Source organism: Candoia aspera, chromosome 1 (genome assembly GCF_035149785.1).
Source record: "Candoia aspera isolate rCanAsp1 chromosome 1, rCanAsp1.hap2, whole genome shotgun sequence".
NCBI lineage: Eukaryota > Metazoa > Chordata > Lepidosauria > Squamata > Boidae > Candoia > Candoia aspera.
The window spans coordinates 343,353,680-343,371,790 of NC_086153.1; the positions used below are offsets into that span (position 1 = coordinate 343,353,680).

The 18,111-nt window shown below is 58.5% G+C and overlaps 2 protein-coding genes across 3 annotated transcripts; both read right to left on the minus strand.

The window, feature by feature from the left end:
• Nucleotides 1–1,050: 1,050 nt before the first annotated feature.
• Nucleotides 1,051–5,493, minus strand: SLC39A3 (solute carrier family 39 member 3). Its single transcript, XM_063291019.1, has 2 exons — nt 5,221–5,493; nt 1,051–3,712 (listed from the first exon to the last, which is right to left on the minus strand). Exons 1-2 carry the CDS (start codon nt 5,425–5,427, stop codon nt 2,978–2,980), a joined length of 942 nt encoding a protein of 313 aa, XP_063147089.1. The 5' UTR covers nt 5,428–5,493; the 3' UTR covers nt 1,051–2,977.
• Nucleotides 5,494–7,092: 1,599 nt separating this feature from the next.
• Nucleotides 7,093–17,889, minus strand: SGTA (small glutamine rich tetratricopeptide repeat co-chaperone alpha). Of its 2 annotated transcripts, none has more exons than XM_063291021.1 (12): nt 17,832–17,889; nt 17,428–17,582; nt 16,949–17,052; nt 15,193–15,277; nt 14,442–14,541; nt 14,154–14,258; nt 12,864–13,002; nt 12,688–12,750; nt 11,395–11,432; nt 10,397–10,486; nt 9,209–9,335; nt 7,093–8,607 (listed from the first exon to the last, which is right to left on the minus strand). In XM_063291021.1, exons 2-11 carry the CDS (start codon nt 17,525–17,527, stop codon nt 9,221–9,223), a joined length of 939 nt encoding a protein of 312 aa, XP_063147091.1. In that variant the 5' UTR covers nt 17,528–17,582; nt 17,832–17,889; the 3' UTR covers nt 7,093–8,607; nt 9,209–9,220. The 2 variants fall into 2 exon arrangements, with proteins under 2 accessions (XP_063147091.1, XP_063147090.1); XM_063291020.1 differs by having other exon boundaries at nt 9,185–9,335.
• Nucleotides 17,890–18,111: the final 222 nt, after the last annotated feature.

Consider the following 18,111-nt stretch of genomic DNA (forward strand, 5'->3'; position numbering starts at 1 on the left):
ATACTATGATCACGGCTAGATAGGCTTCCCCCGCTTGAGATGTCTTTGGATCCAGCAGGGGGTCCTCCAACATTCCCACACAGAGCCTCTATTCGGACAAGGCAGGAAGAGACGTCACCCCGGGGCTGGCTTTCCCAGGGCACCTGCTCAGACCAGGTCAGCACAGCCAAGCTGGAAGGGGGAAAGAGCAGCAAGCCTCCGCTGCAGGAAGCCTCTCTGAGGAAACCTTACCAATGCCCCACAGCTGGCCTTGCCCCCCCCCCCCCGCTTCTTGGAGAGATCACCCAGGCTCTAGTCCACAAAATGCCCATCACTAGAAGCCATGTGAAGCTCGAAGAGTACAGGCTGAATTCTCCCTCATTTTCCATTGCCTTTACAGCCCTGACAGCCAAGGAATTGCTTTGTTCTCTCACCTATGCAAATCCACCCCAGCCGGTCCCAATGCATCACCCAGCATAGCATGACGTGGGAAAAGACCCTGATGGTTGGGCAAGTTGAAGGCAATCCAAAAAGGCCAACAGGAGACAGGCGCCAGATGCAGTGGCCAGTAACACGAGGAGGAGCTTACGAGGGTTCAGAGAAGCAGCTGCCAAACAGCAATGATGCCAAATGATGCCTGCTGGGTTGCTATGCCAGAAGCCCACTGCAGCAGTCCTGCAAGGCCAGGGCAGGGCCGAGGCCAAGAAGGGGCCCGCTGAAGATTTTGGGCACAGCTGGCCACCTGCTGCCTCTAGGAAGAGCGGAGGAGCAGGACCCTGTCTTAAGGATCAGTGAGTGCAGCAGAAGAGGGCAGCCACATCTAAGGCAAGAAGGCACACTGAAGGGTTGGGAAGCTACCCTGAAGAGGAGCTGCAGAGGGAAGCTGGGTGAGGAAAAAACCACACGGTGCTTGTAGACCTTTCACTCCGCTGGTGGCTCACAGTCAACCGGTCACCTTTCCTGCCCAGGTGAGAACCTTGTGAGGCTTTGACTGGCACTTTGGCCACAGAAAGGATGGCACTTGGTTCCCCTGATGTGGCTTGGTTTGCCCACGATAAACAGAGTCACAAAAAAAGGGCAATAAAGATTTATTACAGTACGCAAAGACTGGCTATTTTAGCGCAATGGAGATTAACATAAAGATGCCCCAACCAAGGGTAACAAAACAACCCAACCAGATTGGTCTGATCCTATCCCAGAGCAGGAAGGCAATAAATAACACACACGCACACTCAACCCCACAAGCAGACCAGCTCTCCCTGTGAGCCCGGAAGACCTGAGGAAGCACGTGGGCCCTGCGGACTTTCCAGTTGTGCCGACGGGACAAAGGGGCATGGTGGGGGAGGCAGATGCTCGTCCATGGCCAGCAGTGCAGTGTTGGGCCCCAGCTACCACTGATGGGGAGAAAGGCGCCCCCCCTCTCAGAACTCCATTCTCTTGGCCAAACAGAAGGGCAGGAAAGTGCTGGGTGGCCCTCCAGTGCCCCCCCCCCCAGCAGATATGAGCTCCTGGTTCCAGCAGCCTTTGTCTGGTGGGGCAGAAGGTCGAACTCCGCTTTGCCTGGGCCCTCTCAGAGCAGGGGGGACTGGCTCTCTCTGGAGCCCAGAAGGAGGGCAGGCTGCTGCTTGGGGGCCATGATGGCTGGGGGTGGGCAGGACTGGAGGTCCCTGAGCCTCTCCTCCCACCAAAGGAACCACTCCGGCCCCAGAGCAGCTGAAGCCCGGGAATCGCAGTCCCTCAGCTGCAGAAGCAGGAGGGGCCAGTGGGGGGACATGGATCTGCATTTACCTCCTTGTGCACCTTTGCCCAGAAGGCAACCGGGCTTGTTCTACCCTGCCTTTGCATGCCAAGCACCCGCTTTGCCTCGGCTTGAGGGCCTGGATTAACAGCTTGGCAAACAAGCCAACACCACAAACAGGCAACAGGGTCAACGCTCTCTGCCAGCAGAAGCGCCCACACCGAGATCCCCAGGGGATACCCGCCTAGTCTCTGCCATCTGCCTGCGAAGGAGACAGAGGCCCATCCCAGTGATGGTTCTTGTGGACTCTCTGTTGTAGACAGAGATGGGGGCAGAAAGCGACCACGCACTCTGCTGGCAAATATTTCTGTGGGAAAACAGCCCTGCCAAATTCTGAGGGCACCAAAGCTGCCTGGAGACACCTGGAAGCCCTTTGGTTAAAGATGCTTGGATCTGGGCCAGCGTGCAGCACCCCCCCTTCTCCCTCTCATATGCAGGATCAGACGAGGAGGTTCAAGCTGCGTACAACAGAACCGTTCTGGGGCAGTCCAGCAGAGAGCCCGCTCCTGGGCCACACAGAGGAGGGACACCCCCCGCCCCAGCAAGGGCTATCTCAGAAGGACAAAGCGCGCCGCCTTCTGGGCAGACAGTCATGGCTCCAGTTAAGATGCGGCTAACTCTGAAGGACAGAACCTCTGCATGGAGGAAGTCTGGGATGACCCTGTGCTTTACAGGCAAGGGGGAACATCCCTTTTTGAATCCCAAAAAATCTTCACCAGCTAGCAAAAGCCTCGACACAGGGGTAAAATGCCTTCTGGCATGAGGAGATGAGCTTCCCGGGCATTACCCAGCAGCGCCCGGCTTTCCAAAAGGCCAGTCTGGACAGACCTTTCCCCAAGAGAACAGAGGGGATGTGGGGCGGTGAGATCGGGAAACCTTCCCTATCCTTCATTTAAAGGGCACGTTCGCGCCTAAGCAATCTGCCTGCCTGATGGCACGATGGATCCACAGAGGGCAACGGCAGGTCCTCTCCTGTTTCTTGGGTGCCACTGCAGCTGAAAAGGATGGAGTCTTCCCAGCTGCCCAACCTCCCTGAGGGGGTCAAGAAATGGCCAGGGAGGAACCAGCCCCTGCACACCAGGCAGGACGAAAGTAGCGGGAGCAACTCTCAGTGCCCCCCTGCTCCCTGGCCTCCTCCTGCCACACGGGGAGAAGACCCCAACCCATCCTGGGACAAGGAAAGGGAGGGTGGGGGCTCCTTCACCACTTGAAGAAAACGAGCCCCGCCAAGACCGCGTAGCCCAGAACCAGGAACAGCACCTTCAGCAGCCGGTCGCTCTTGTCCTCCAGCTCCTTGGCCAAGATCTCGAAGAAGGTGACAAAAAGGAATGTGCCCCCAGCGATTCCTTGCAGGAGCACTGAGGCCACACTGCTGGCCACATTTTGGGCACTCTCAATCCCCATCCCAATGCCGATGCCCAGCGGGATCATCAGGCTGACTGTGCCAGCCAGCTTGGACGCCTCCTTGATCCTCAACCCGGTCTTGGCCATGTTGATCCCTAGGGCCACGGCCACGAGCGTCTCGTGGATGGCCACCCCCAGGAAGAGGCTCATGACTTTGTCGCCCTCCTCCTGCAGGCCCAGCGCCAGGCCCTCGAAAATTGAGTGGGCAGACAAGGCAAAGACCAGGCTGAAGAGTCGCAGCGGGCCAGAACGCGACAGCTCATAGACGTCCAGGCTGTGGCTGTGGCGGCCACGCTCCCCCCGGTGGCCGTGCCCCCAGGAGGGCTCTATGAAGGGGCTCTCATACTCGGAGTCGCTGCCGACATCTGAGCCGGCGTTGAAGGTCTCCAGGTCAATGAAAGAAGGTTTCTCTTTCCGGAAGGTCAAGACCAACTGCTCCACAAAGACTGTCATGAAGAAGCCCACCATCATGACGGTCTCTGCCAAGGGGTAGTCTGTGGCCACATTCCCCAGTTTCAAAACCTCCTGGAGCTGAAAGAGAGAAACAAACAAAACAGCAGGCTGGGATGAAGGAGGAGAGAATCCCAGATTCCAACTCTGCTAATCTGGGCCATTTGACCCGCACCACCACTTTGCCTCTTGGCTTTGCTGAAAAGCCCACAGCCATGGCATCTTAGCAGGGGGGGTCCTGCACTCGGAACCACTCCTGACCCCGTCTCCTCCACGCTCTGGGGTCTGCAGAGATCCTCAGGCCGAGGGGAGTGTACTGCAGCGTATGGATGGGGAACATCAGCTGGAAAAGCAACTCAGCTGTGACTGCAGGGTCCCCCAAACTCCCCAGGGTCACATGACTGTCCCTTTTTCCCGAAAAAGAGATGAGGTGATCGGCCAGGTCCCCTCAGTCTGACCTAAACACATGGAAGAGCTGGTTGAAGAGGCAAAGTAGAGGGAACTTTGTGAGGAAGTGACTACGTCCTCTCGGGGATCAGGACAGAAAGAGAAACCAGAACATCGCCAGGCATACAAACTGGGTCCCCGAAGCACCCATTTCAACAAGCTGAGAAAAGTATTAGCTGGGATCCCACAGACAGAAATCTTTCAGACAAAGGGAGTGTAGGAAGTCAGATGTTTCTCAGAATAGGTTACTGGAGGTCCAATTACACACTACTGCAATGAGACGAAAAGGGACGGGGGCAGCTGAAAAAGCAACATGGAGGCAAGGTGTGCTTTTGATTGAGCTGACAGAAGAACTGTCAGAAGCAAGGGCAGTTAAATATATTCCTCAATGACCTGTGGGAGGAATTCCAATATACAATTACCAAATCTGTGGGTGACAGGAACATGGCAAGGGGGGGGGGGCAGCAAACATCCTTGAGGTCACTATCAGGATTCAAGATGATCCCGACAAATTGAATCAAATGGACAAAACCGGGCAAAGTGAATTTAAACAGGAACAAAGCCCTTCACTTAGGTAGAAAAACCAAAGGCATCAGCAGAAGCATTCTGCCAACTGTCAAGAGGACTCCTCACACCGCAGCCCGTTCCGGACACTCCGCGTTTTAGGAAGGACTTCGGCAAACCGGAGCCCGTCCGCAGGAGGGCAGCCGAGGCGATTCGGGGCCCGGAGGAAAAATCTTACGAGGAACGGACCGACGGAGGCGCTGGATACGTTTAGCCCGAAGAAGGAAGGACTGCGGGGAAACTTGATTCGAAGGGCACCGAGTCGATTTCCTGCCCGGCAACGGCCTGGCTGCCTCGGGAGGCGGTGGGCTCCCTTTGCCGGAGGGCTTAAGCGGAGGACGGGGGCCTCTGCCAGGGACGCTGCGGCGGTGGATTCCTACTCTGGGCGGGGTTGGACTAGATGACCCCCGCGATCCTTTCCGGGCCCTTTGGTTCCCGATGCAGCCGCCCGACCTCCAGGCGCAAGACTTCAGACAGCGACCAGACCCCCGATCCCCGCCAAGGCCAACCCTCGGGGGCTCCAGCGAGGGCCCTCGCGCGGGGGGGGAGGGCCGGCCGGCCCCGGCTCCCGGTCGTACCTTCTCTCGCACGGCGGGGAGCAGCGCGTTGAAGCAGGTGGCCAGGAAGACGCCTCCTCCCAGGGCGTTGCAGAGCGCGAGGGCCCGGCGGGAACGCTGCGCCTTCTCGGGGTCCGCCTCCAGCACCTTGACCGGCAGCAGGGCGCCCAGCAGCATCAGCGCCAGCGTGCCCAGCAGGCACAGCACCTTGGCTGCCAGTACCTCCATGGCGGGACCCTGCGCGAGACGACGGCTGGCCAGGGCGGGGGCCGCGAGAGGCGCTGCCCGCGCCCCCCCGCCCCTTCGGCGCCCCTCCCCGCCAACCCCCGCCGCGGCCCGCACCAGCCACCATCCGCGGCTCCCGCTGAGGGGCCGCGCGGGCACTCCTGCTCGCCCCTGCAGGAGGCCGGGCCCGGCCCTCCCCTCCCCTCCCCTCCCCTCCCCTCCCCTCCCCGGCCTACCTCGCAGGGCGGGCGCCGAGGGTCCGCGCAGGCTCCGCTCCAGGAACCTCCCCGCCGAGTCTGGGCGCGGCGCCCGCAGCAAGAGCCTACCGGTGACATCACGGCGACGCTCATTGGCGGCGAGGACCGCCGCGTCCCGCCCTCGGAGCGCGCCGAAAGGGCGTCCGCCGGCAGCCGAGGCCGGGCTGCGCTCTTGGAAAGAGGACCGGCGCGGAACGGGCCTTCTGCAGGAAGGTTCCGGAGACCCCGAAGCCGTTCGTGCCGCGAGCCCCCACAGGGGTGCTTGCTGGCTAAGCCGGTTGCTCCGCCCGATCAAGGGGCCCCTAGCAGCGCCGCCGCCGCGGGAAATAGACTGCCCCCTCCTCGTGACCCCCCCGGCCCGGGGAGGGGACCGTTGCAGGGTCTGGCTGGGGCCAGCCCTGGCCGCGCACCCCCACGCCCAAAGCCCCGGGCTGCGGAGGACCACCTCGCGGCGTCGAAAGAGCGCCGCATCCGGGCTGGGCGGGGTCGGAGCGGCCTCAGGCGCAGGGGGAGCGTCCCCACTTGCGGGCAGGAAGGGTCCCTGCCTCTGCCCCCACCCCCGAGACTAAGCTGCCCTCCCCCGCACACTCAAGGAATTGAAACGCCGGAAGATGCAGAACAGCAGGAGGGTGAGGGGCTGGTGAGGGCCCAGCGGGCCACGCCCGGCTTCAGGACCCTCATCTGTACACGCACCAAGGGCTTCCCGTACCATCCGGCCAGGCCAGCCTTGCACTGGGCACGCGCCGGCTTCAGCAGCTGCTGTGAGGAGCCTTAGCTGCACCCTCCCATCAGGCCAGCTCTGCAAAACCTCCTGAACGCACATCCCCCACGAGAGAGGCTGGCGAGTATCTTCTAAAATATACGACTCCAACCACAGAACTCCCCTGTTGAAGTCTGCTGATCTTCGGGTTGCCAAGGCTGAGCAACACCCACAAGCACCACCCATTCGAGGCCTGCCAGCCAGCTCCACCTAACCCCCAGGTAGGGGCAGGAGGTGCACCTGCCTTGGTGGGCCTCCAAAAAGGATGCACAGAAAGGGGTGCTAAGGGGTCATCTGCCCTGCCCGGCTCCCTTTGAACTCAACCCCTCCTCTCTGTCAACAGCTACCCACCCGCCAGAAAAGCCCCCGGCCGCCTTCACCATCCATTGTGCCCTTATTCCTGCAGACAGCAGCTTTGGGGGTTATTCCACCCACCTTCCATTGCCTTCTACGGATCAGCCAACAGTGTCAAAAGAAGTTTATTTCCTACATTAAAGAAAAACAAATGCCAATCTTTCTTGGAACAGAATGCGCTTCCCCATTCTCCCTCTGCTCTGCTTATTGGAAGCCCCCCTGCAATCCCTCTCCCAGTCCCTTGGTCTCACATATCACTGTTTTCCCCCCCCCCCTGCCCCCAGCAAACCAGCTTCCCCCACCTGGTGTCCTGCTGATGCCTTGGGCTTTGTTGCCCAGTGCTGGAAGATGTCAGAGCTGGACTCCGCTCCACCCCCTTTTCTACTAGCTGCCTCCTGGGGCCCTGAAATCCACATAGGCCCCTGGTGCCTAACCATTCCAGACTCGGAGGACTGAAGCAGCTTTGTAGCCTTCACCCAGTAGCCTCTAGCAAGGGGGCGCTGAGGAATCTGACACAGGCAGATGACAAGGTTCTACCCCATGGCAGACTGTGGGGCAGACACACACAGGCTATCCAGGAGGGCAGGTGGGCACAAGAAAGCGTCCAGGCCAGTTCTCTCCCAGGATCACAGACACTGCTGCTTTCAGCCAGCCAGCCAGCCAGCAAAGGGGCACCTCGGCCAACACTGGGCAGGATGATTTCTGGGAGATGGGGATAAGAGCTGGTGACCCCTCTCCCAAGGCCCTTGGGCTGCCATTTGGCCTGGCCTGCTGGCTGGACCAGGAGCTGGGAGACTCAGCAGGTTCGAATCAGGGCAGCCACACACACACACAGGTGGTTCCAGGCCGAGGGGCTCCCTCCAGGCTGCAACTGCTAGGTAAGAGCCACGCTCCTCTTGGCACCAGACAAGGGGAGGAGCCCCTGGCCACGAGGCAAGCGCCAGAGGCTGGGGATGCGCAGGAACCGAGGGGCAGCTCGGCTCATTCCTGGGCAGCGGCTGAGTACCACTGCTGCCTTTTGTGCTGGGAACTCGGAAACGCCCTTTGCCAGCCAATCCAGCCAGGCAAAATTCCTCAGGCCCGAAAGTATTTTCAAAAGAAGCCCCTGCTCCACCCGACCCACCTGCAGAAAATTCACACCACGCTAGCCATGATCCTTCTTAAAAGTCCTGCTGAAAAGAACAAGGGACACCCTCCTGCATTCCCCACAAGCCGATTCCAGTCCCACCAACTGCCCCTCCCAGCCAGCCAGCTGGATCCTGCCCCCCACCGAGAGAGGCCTCTCCACAGAGGCGGTGGCAGCTGAACAGATGGGCAAGCTAGCTCCGGTGCGCCAGGAGCCGGCAGTGGTATGAGAAGGAAATCCAGCTCCGGTGCGCCAAGAGCCGGCAGTGGTATGAGAAGGAAATCCTGGCTTGGAAACACCAGTTGAACCAGGGTCCACGGGGCCTGTCCCAGCTGGAGAGGGGTGCAGGCTCTGGAGGAATGTTCCTCTGCACAACAGGAAAAGGTGTGGCAGTCGACAGCCTACAAGGCTTGACTTCGAGGGTCCGGTGCGGGGGGGGGAGATGCTGGTCTGCGGTCAGTAACTCCCCAGCCTCCGGGCAAAGTCCACGCAGGAGCAAAGTGGGGAGGAAGCAGGGAGGGGAGGCTACGAGAAACAGTCTCTAACATGCAGGTCAGATCAGGCTTGACTTCCACCCTGCCCCGTCCCTCGTGGGCTTCTCCAACCAAGGAACGGCAGCCACAGCTCGGCTCTTCCGCTCATCCTTCCTTGGGGCAAAGGACACCTTCCGGACGAAAAGCAGAGCACTGAAAGAGGCAGACAGACACAAACACGCCTTTTTGGGGGGGTGAGCTGAGCCCTCCCCTTCCTTGCCTTGTTCTTCCCCTGAAGACAAGCATGGGCAAGTCCCAGTGCCCCCTACCCCGGGTGGACCACCATCCGCCAGGGAGGCTTCCCTTTGCACTCCTGCCCTGACCGGGGCCTGGACTCCAGGGCCTTTGCCAGCGTCCATTTGCCGGGCAGCCCAGCACAAGGGCTAAACGAGGCCTGGCCATTGCAGCTGCAGAGCTCCTGGTCGGGGCGTCGGGCGGCCACCCTCCTTCCCAGCCCTTGCCACTCCGGCTCCAGACACCTCTTTCCCCGGTCCTGGTTCTCCTCCCCAGGAAGCGCTCCACATTCCGCAGCTATTACTGGGCGCACTCAAGCTTTCAGGGGTCTCTCCTCAGAGTCCACCCATGGGTTTCCCCTGAAGATGCCTCCTCCCACAGAAGTGCCGCTTCCCCTTCAGCTGCCAGCTCTCGCTGTGGCCACTACAGACCCCCACGGCTGCCCCATCCGACTCCCTGCCCTTTGGGTCCGCCGCAACAGTAAATTTCCAACCACCGCCAGGGCGGGAGAAAGACTCACTGGCCAGCTGCCTCACTCCTGCTGGTCCTCGTTGCTGGCACTGGGTGTCCGGCTCCGGATCTGGCTGCGCAGCTGTTCTATGAGCTCCGGATTTTGCTGCTGCATCTGCTGAGCAAACTGTTGGCCTCTGGACCGAAACGGACGAGACAATAAAATGGCACAGTTATTGACCGCTAGGTTCTTGTGACCCAGGGGGCATTCTGATTGGCAAGCTGGTTGAGAGAGGACTGGATGGCACAGTAACTAGGCAGATACAGAGCTAGCTCAAAAACATTCCTCAGAAAGCCCTTTGCAACGGTTCCTCCTCAAGTCGGAGAGAGACACAGGGAAAGGGAGGGCAGGGGTCATAAGGTCCAGTTCTTGGCATCTCAGATCTGCGGATGACACAAAACTGGGCAGGACAGCTGTAGAAGGTAGGGATAAGATGCAAAGCTGTCTTGACAGGCAAGATAAATCGGGCAAAGGTAGGAGAACGAAATTTAGCAGGGACAAGCACAGAGCTCTTCGTATAAGAAACAGAAATCAGATGCGCTGGCAGAAGACGGGGGGCATCTGGCTTGGTAATGGGGCCTTGCGACAAAGGGAATTATAAGTGACTGCAAATGGAATAAAAGCCAGCAGAGTGATGCAGCTGTGAAAAAGGCAAACGCAGTATTAGGCTGCAGCGGCGGGAGCGTAACTGCTAAATCGCAAGCAGGGATCATTCTGCTTTATAGGGCTTCAGAGCCCACCTTCAGTATCTCTCCAGTGCTGGGATTCAAGCAATCTGGACCTGGTTCAGCACAAGAGAACCCTGGTGATTTCAGTGAACGTTTCCAAAGATGTCTTGGAAGGTGTAGCACCTTTGCTTTCAAAACACTGTTCCTGACACCCCGGCTGTGTTTGGGTTTGTCGCGTAATACTAAAACGCCTTTATAAGCAACGGTTTCAAGTGCACCAAGCCCAGTCGAGGGTGAGCTCTTTGCTCCCTCCGTACCAACAGCCACGGAGGGGCTTTGTGGGGAAATCTCCCCTGGTGTTCTGGGCCATCAGTGGGGAGGAGGTTGTAAGGGGAAGGACGCAAGAGGAGCAAAGCAGCGGGCTGAGCCGGCGGCTGCTCTCCAGCGTCTGAAGGCACAAATGCTCAGCAGTTCTCGGGGGGGGGGGGGGGCTGAGGTGAGGGGGAGGAAGCAGCCCCCTTCTACTCACGCTTGGATGAGGCTGGCGAGGTCATGCGGGGCGGTGCTGGCTCCCGGGGTTGCCATGGGGCTCTGGCTGCTTGAGATCATCCCCGACATCCTGCAAAATGGAGGAGGGGCTCTGTGGCAGGGAGTTCTTGCCCCTTCTCACGAGCCACGCGGCCAGAGAGGCTCACGACCAGGGCCCAAGCCACAGTTCTGCTTTGGGACATCTCACAAAGCAAGAAGAGGGTCACGCGGGCCCGGACAATTGCACAGAGGGCTGGGGAACTGCTCCCCCCCCTTGTCTGCAGTCCTGTTTTTGGGTGCAGGGCCTCTGGAAACACTGCCGCCTCCCCTTGGAGGGAATGCTGAGCTCCCGCTGCCCCCCCAAACTGTGGAGGCAGGGGTTCAGTTTGCGTAGAGAGTTTTACTTTAATCAAGGAAGGGGAGACAATTTTGCAGGAAGATTCCAGGAATCAGTCCATCTTCCAGTCTGAAGCCTTGATTTAAGATGCCCAAAGGGGCTGGGGGAGAATGCAAATTGAGATGCACCCAGGAAAGGCCTCCTTGTCCACCCCATGGACAGCTGGGGTGGATTCTCCCCCCGCTTCCTGGCCTCACCGATCTCTATTTTGAGGGCAGTCCCACTTACCCCATAGCGCCCCTTCTTCAACAAGGAGCCATTTCAATAACAAACCAGTTATTGGCTGGCTGTCCAGGAAACCAGGGTTGGCAGACCAGGACAAAGGGGTCTGCAGGAGGCGCTAAACCAAAATCAGACCCCAGTTTAACCAAGAGTACTGGCTCAGAGCCCTTCTGAGGAGGGGCAAAATTTCTCCTCTGTAGTTTAAGGAAACATTTCTTTAAAAAAAAATTAAATCAAAATGTTTCCTTGTGGATCTCGGACAGGACACTTTTTTCCAGCTCAAAGCCTTCTGAGCCAATTGTTCAGCTCACAGCCCTCAAAACGTCCCTCCCCAAAGCACCACCTTCTCAAAACTATAAGCAAGGCACTTCTGCACTTACAGCTGCTGCACTTGTGGGTTGTTCATCAGGTTTGAGGCCTGTCAAAAGTATTGGAAAGCGGAGAGAGATCGTTTACTCAACACAGTCCTTTCTACAGAGCTTAACTATTCGGGGACACAGACAAAGACCAGCTTGTTTTGCCCAGAAGACTGGCTGACATTTTTAGACTGCTCCTGATATGATGGGACCACGCTTCCCAGAATCCCCTACCGGCAGGCAATCCCACCACATCTGGAGGGAAGCAAGTGGGGGGAGGTGGCTGGTGAGACATAATCCATGCCCCATGGAGACACTGATTATCTGAGGCCCGCAACCCCCAAGTGGTGCCCCACACAGAGAACTGCCCCCTCTCTTGGGGAGCACGAGGGCAGCTTCACTGGCCATCGAGTCTCAACCCTCCCCGCTGGCTGCAGACATGAGCCGGGCCCCCCGTTGGGGGCACCTCTCGGTTCTGCCTCAGCCAGCCAGCCAGACCATCCTAAGACTCTGGACCCCGAGGCTGCTTCCCCCATTTTCCCCTTTTGTTCTGTGTTGTTTTAGAGGGCAAGATCCATCTTGTTTTTACTGATTGGAAAGTCACACTGGAATGCCTCCCAAGCAAAAAGTTGCAGGCAAATTCCTCAAGTCTGGAGGAGGAACAGCCTGCAGTTCATGCCCTTTAACTCTGTTTGTGGCTGCGGACTGTCCTCCAGCAAAACTGAGGGTGAGGATTCTCAGCCACTTCGAGGCTGGAAGCTCACAAAAACTGCTAAAACGGGCCAAACACAGCTTAAAGAAAGAAAGGCAAAGAAAATGGCCATGAGGTCTTGTCTTCGTGGGTGATGAAGCTGCTGCGGTCTGCTTCCTTACCCCCCAGTCAGGTTGCCCACTGCCCCTTATGCAAATAAAGAATTTTGCTAGGAAGCCGCACGGGGCTGTTAATAGATGTGGCCCATTCATTTCTGGCAAAAAAAGATGATTATGGAAATGCTCCAGCCTCCATCTCTGGCCACACTGTCCCCTGGCAGGCGACCCCGCCACCTTCAGAGAATACAAAGCAGCGCCCCCATCTGCGGGGCGGAGGGAGAACTATGTGAACCCCAGACCCCCTGCAACAGCTCTGTGGCCTCAAGGAAAGGGAGAAAGCAGAGGCACTCGGGATATTCCAAGCTGGCATCCAGAAGACGAGGGAGGGCAGCAGCAGATGCTGCTCCAGATAAAGCCCCCCTAGGTTGTTCTCTCATTCCAACCAGCCCCCCAACAAAGCCCCTCCACGATGACAGCCCAGAGCCCCTCCTGGTCTCATGTACTCACCATGCTCATGAAGCCGGGGTTGTTCAGCAGCCCGGCCAAGTCGAACCCTCCGGCACTGCCTGTCTGTGGGGGAATGTGGGAAGCGACATCAGCATGGCCCCCTGCCAGGTGCCCTGAGGGCAAAGAGGGGGCCCTTTCCCCCTCAGGGCCCACCACCCACCCAGCCAGGAACTCACTGGGCTTGGGGCCTCCTTCATCTTCTGTTCAGTGACTTTCAAGTTTGACTTGTAGGTTTCGTTGTCTGGATCCAGCTCCAGTGCCTTCCCGTAGTAGAAGACCGCCTCCGAGAGCTTGTTGAGGCTGGACAGGGCCAGGCTGCAGAGGAGACGAATGGGCATTAAAATCAGTTCCTCCCATGTTTTTCTGCAAGCCAGAGGCCACCGAGCTCTAAAACTAGGCACGGTGCTCCCTCCGCCAAGTTAATTTTTGGTCACTGATTGCGGAGCTCCCTTTTTTTACACATTTTCCCTCTACTGATTTGTCCTACGGTTAGCATTTATTTGACTACATTCGTTTCTAACCTGAATTCGCAAAGATGGAGAATTGTATGCTGCTCAGAGCCACCTTCAAAGGCAGCAAACTACGTGCCTTGGAAATCAATCTTTCGTTTCAGATGAGGAAAAATAGAATGGGGGGGGAGCGCAGGAATTGACAACCTGGGAGAGGAAAACCCTACTTGGAGAGTGCACTGCATTCGAGCTGACTGCACTGGCTGAGGGTCCCGCCAATGCAGCCAAAAGCCGCAGGATCCCCCGAGGGCATGGGGAGGGCTGCCAGGAGGGCCGCAACCCCACAGCCACCTCTGTGCAAGCATGCAACTGGTGCTATCCACGCATACCAAGGGAAATGCTCGCTGAACGAAACTATTGCGCATTCCTGGAAACCAAAGGCAAGCGCTTTATGCCCAATTCATCTGAGGCCAAAATTTTATGTTTATTTATTTATTTCCCACCTTTATTATTTTCATAAATAACTCAAGGAAGGGAAGATACTAAGACCCCTTCCTCCTCCTATTTTCCCCACAACAACCCTGTGAGGTGAGCTGGGCTGAGAGAGGGACTGGCCCAAGGTCACCCAGCCGGCTTTCATGCCTGAGGTGGGACTAGAACTCACCATCTCCTGGTTTCTAGCCTGGTGCTTTAACCACTAGACCAAACTGGCTCTTTTCCAATGCAAGATCCCAAGAACCATTTTAACTTTTTCACATGGAGGCACAAACCTACAAATTCTCCCACCTACACATAGCACAAAGGAAAACAAGCCGGAGGAGCAGGAGGGGCCCTCCGTGGCTTCTGAGGCATCTTGCTAGAAGGACTCCTGGGACAGGGACCTCCTGGAGGGCCCGCCTGGCTTCCTCCTGTGCCGAAGCCCCAGGTCCTCCCCTGCTGTCAGCCAGCCCCTCTCCTGCCAGATCCGGGGGTGGGGGAGACCAGGGCCACTGCAGGACCAGTGCCAGACTGACATACCCCATCCTGCCGTAGGCCTTGCTGTATTTGGGGTCGATGCTGATGGCTCTTTCGCAGTCTCTCACTGCTCCTGCGTAGTTTCCGAGTTTGCTGTAAGCGGCAGCTCTGAAGAGGGAGGGAGGGAGCTCGAGAGATGCTCTCAGCTGGGGCTTGGAGGCAGCCTGGTGCCTCTGGCACTCAGCACCCCCAAGCGATGGTGGGCTCTTCTCCCCCCATTTCAGGCAGCCGTTCCCATCAGGCTCCTGGCGCGAGCATGGCTGGAGAGCTGAGGCAGAAATCCCCCCTTACCGGTTGCAATAATACACAGCATTGGACGGGTTGAGCTCAATGGCTTTTCCATAGTAGGAGACAGCACTTTTAAAATTTTCCACTTTCATCTGCTCATTTCCTAGAAAGAAGAAATGAAGGAAGAGCTGCTGGCTTTCACTAGAAGGCGATCCTGCCTCCTGCACCCTGAGCAATTCCCAATGGCCATTATGGGGATCCCTGGTGGGAGTCTCGTGTGAAGGACCATGGCTGTCAAGCCGTGGCCAGAGCCCTCCCTCCACCGTCTGCAAACTGCGGGGGCTGCCAGGCTGCTGTTGGCGTCTGTCCTCCAAAAGCCCTCTTCCGCTTATGATCTTGCTCACCCTGGCAAGACAGTCTGGGGCCCTAAAGCCAAGCAGAAGAGCTCCACAGCCCAGGGGGCAGAGGGTGCCAGTAGGGAGCACAGCCCAGGCAGACTGACAAGCCTCCATCAGGGAATATGGCTTCTCTTGTGCTACACAATCTGAGGCCCATGGGGGCCTTCACAAGCCCCCAATATTGTGCCCCCCCTGTAATTTTTAACAGAAGCGTGACATCCATCTTACGCTCCTTACGTGTAAGGGAGGCAGATCCTGTCCTGCACCCTGCTCTTTCTGGAGAGCTGACACTGGGATTGCTCGGGGGGTGGGGTGCTCTGCTGCCTGCCCTGCCCTGCCCTGCCCTGCCCTCCCCTGGGGGGCCTCCCACAGATGCAACGGAGCCAGGGGTGAGCGGGAGCCCCCAAGAGGTTCACCTTCAGCTTTTAGCCTTTCAGCTTCGGCCATGTCTTCTTCAGATGGAGGGACGGGCTCAGCAACGGGGCAGCTCTGCAACGGCTCCTGTTGGGGAGGGAGAGGAGGTGCAGGTGTCGTGCAGTGGCAAGGAGTGCTGCTGCTAAGCCTGGGACTTCCAGGGCCAGGGCAGCCATCCAAGAATCTCCTGCCCAATGGCCCTGCGATGCACCCAGGCGGGACCCCCACCGGTGGCCTTCTCTGCTGCCTTCCCTCACCCCAAAGGTCTCTACGAGCCTTCCTCAAAGGCAATGCTGGCTGGTGACTATGGGAACTGCAGCCCAATGCCCTGGAGGGCACCGGGTTAGGAAAGGGTGGACCTACCCCAGTGGCTAACGGCTCCCCGGCCTGCCAGTGGTCCTGCCCTTCCTAACCTCTTCATCCCTGGGATGGTGCAGCAGAGCACCTCACCCACGGATCGTTCCTGTACAGAGACGTTTCCTTTCTAGAAGGGAAGAGTTTGTGGGGCCCTGGAGGGCATTCAGAAGAGTGGCTTTGCCTCCCGGTCACCCCCAAAGCATTCCCTGTTGATTACAATGAATGTCACTCCAAGGCCGCTAAGTATTTTTGAGGGGGGGTTATGCTGATGCCCACCAGGTATTTCAAAAGGCTGATGCAACACAGAGAAAGTTCTTAAGGAATGTAGAGACCCCCAGCAATTACAGCTCCCTGGTCAAGAAGAGTCCATGTGTGATCGTCCAGGCCTTGAATTTTGACCTTCCTTCCTTTCTGGAGTTTAAGTGATTCTTTTCCAAAGGGTACAACTTGAAAATCATTATAACTACCATAGTATCTCAACAAGGGGCTCGGTTTCAGTTTTACTCAAGAATCAGTTGCTTTCCCTGCATTAAAGCTCACAGTATCTCTTTGGATTGTACTGAGAAGGAAACTCAGATTTAATCCCTAACCCTGTTAGAAACTGACCCTCAGGGACAGCCTTTGCTTGAGAATTGCAGATAAACTATTTTGGGTGAGCTGACGGGCATAAAAGGAGAGTGAAGAGTTGGAATACTCTATTTTAACCAATCAACGGTTTAGAATTTTAAAGAGCCTTCAATGTGTATCTTTTCCGGTGCGTTTAGTTCAACCGAGGGCCCTGCTTGAGCACAGTGGACGCCTCAGGGGATGCTGGGAAAGGGCTGGATGTCAACTTCAATATGCCGCAAATGTAAAAGGTTGGATACCAACACGTGACCTTTTGGCCAGGCCACGATTGTCTGGTTTGAGTTAGGATGGTGTTGCGAAGAAAAACTGCATACCCAAACTTGGAAGTTGACAATATAAGAACACCTATGGACTTCCTGTTCATGGAGCGCACCAAGAATGACTGCTTAACTTTACCAGAAAGACTCTGCTACACCAGATTTTAAAGTTTGGATTAGGGACACGCGTTCCCTTTCAACTACAAAGTGGTGTTGTGTTAGTGTCAAATACAGAATCTTACTGAGATCACGTATCACTTTTTCTTTTCCTCTAGTTTCCTAGAATCAAAAAGGAAGCGCGGCCTGGGCCTTTGAGGACTCACGCAGCCTGACCCTCCCAAAGACATGGACACCCCGGAGGCCCACTTTGCTCCTGAGAACGCGTTTTAGGGAGCACCGCTTTCAGCTGCTGTGCCCCACGGCTAACCCTGCACTGTAACTGGGCTCCAGCCGGTCCTGCCTTCTCCTCTCGGCTCAGCCCGGGGAGGGTTCCCAGAAGAGCCAGCCGAGTGCTCACCTGGGACGCAGCAGCTTCAAAGATCTCGGGGAGCTTCTGCGAGATAGCCAGGCTCCTGTCATCCACGGACACCCCGAAGGCCGTCTCCAGGCACTGGATGGCCACTGCGGGAGGAAGAGCAAGGAGGAGGCGCATCAGAAACGCCCCTTCTTCGCTTGGGATGTGTGGGGCCCACCAAGCCAGGGCACCAGCCTTTCTTGGTGCCCAACGCACCCTCTGGGTGGCAAGAGAGTGTGCGGAGGGGGGGGGGCAACGGGAAGGGGCACCATCAGGAGAAGACAGAGCTGAGAGGACCGCCGGGAGCGGTTGCTCCAAACGGGCCGGGCCTCTCCGGACTTCCCGCGCGACAAGACCAGCCAGAGCCACCCCCGCCCGGGGCTGGGCCCTCCGTCCCCCTTCCTCGAGCCGCGCTGGGCCTTTGCGCCAAGGAGGGTCACGAGGGCTGCTTGAGGGACCCCCGGGCCGCCCCCGCCCCCTACCCTCCAGGCTCTCCTGCGCGTCCGGGGAGAGCCTGCCGTGCTGCAGCTGCTCCTGCAGGAACTCGATGATGGCGAAGGCCAGGCGCTTCTGCTCCGCCATGCTGGGCCGGATCCCTGGCGGCGGCGGCGGCGGCGGCGGCGGCGGCGCTCCTTCCCTGCGGGAGAGGGAAGCGGTCCTGCTCGGGCGGGGGCCGCGATCCTGGCCAGGAAGCGCGCCCCCCCCGGCCGGGCCCCGCGGCGCAGACTGGCGGACAGGAGCCCCGCGGGGAAGGGCCGCCCGATACCGCCCCGGCGACCCCGCAGGAGCCGCGGCCACAGGCAGAAGGCCGACCGAGCGGGCGCGAGGCCAACCGGGGAAGCGCAGCTCGCGGGCCCTGCGCGGAGAGCGACCCCGCCCCGCTCACCCCCGGCGGTCGCCCCGCAGCGCAGGAGCGGGCGTGCTCGGCCCTTGTCCGCCCTCCGGCCGACTGCGCAGGCGCGAGCGGGGCAGGCCGGGTCAGGGCGCCGCGCCTGCGCACCGGGCGCGGTTCCGCCAGTTCTCGTCCCTTCTCCCCGCCGCCCGCAGAGCTAGGAAAGTTCAGAGGGACCCCCGCTTGGCGGAGCTCACTTCCGGGTCCACTTTCTTCGTGGACCCCAAACACGCAAGACCCGCGTTTCGCCGCCGCCCGGCGGGGAGGAGGCCAG

Bases quoted from the DNA above. Each gene is read 5' to 3' on its own strand.
- SLC39A3 (XM_063291019.1), bottom strand. From the start codon at position 5,427: ATGGAGGTACTGGCAGCCAAGGTGCTGTGCCTGCTGGGCACGCTGGCG. The intron at 3,713-5,220 runs GTACGACCGGGA...TCTCTCTTTCAG, and splicing joins TCCCCGCCGTGCGAGAGAAG to CTCCAGGAGGTTTTGAAACT.
- SGTA (XM_063291021.1), bottom strand. From the start codon at position 17,527: ATGGCGGAGCAGAAGCGCCTGGCCTTCGCCATCATCGAGTTCCTGCAG. The intron at 14,259-14,441 runs GTAAGGGGGGAT...CTCCCTCTTCAG, and splicing joins GCTGTGTATTATTGCAACCG to AGCTGCCGCTTACAGCAAAC. The intron at 12,751-12,863 runs GTGAGTTCCTGG...ATTCCCCCACAG, and splicing joins TGAAGGAGGCCCCAAGCCCA to ACAGGCAGTGCCGGAGGGTT.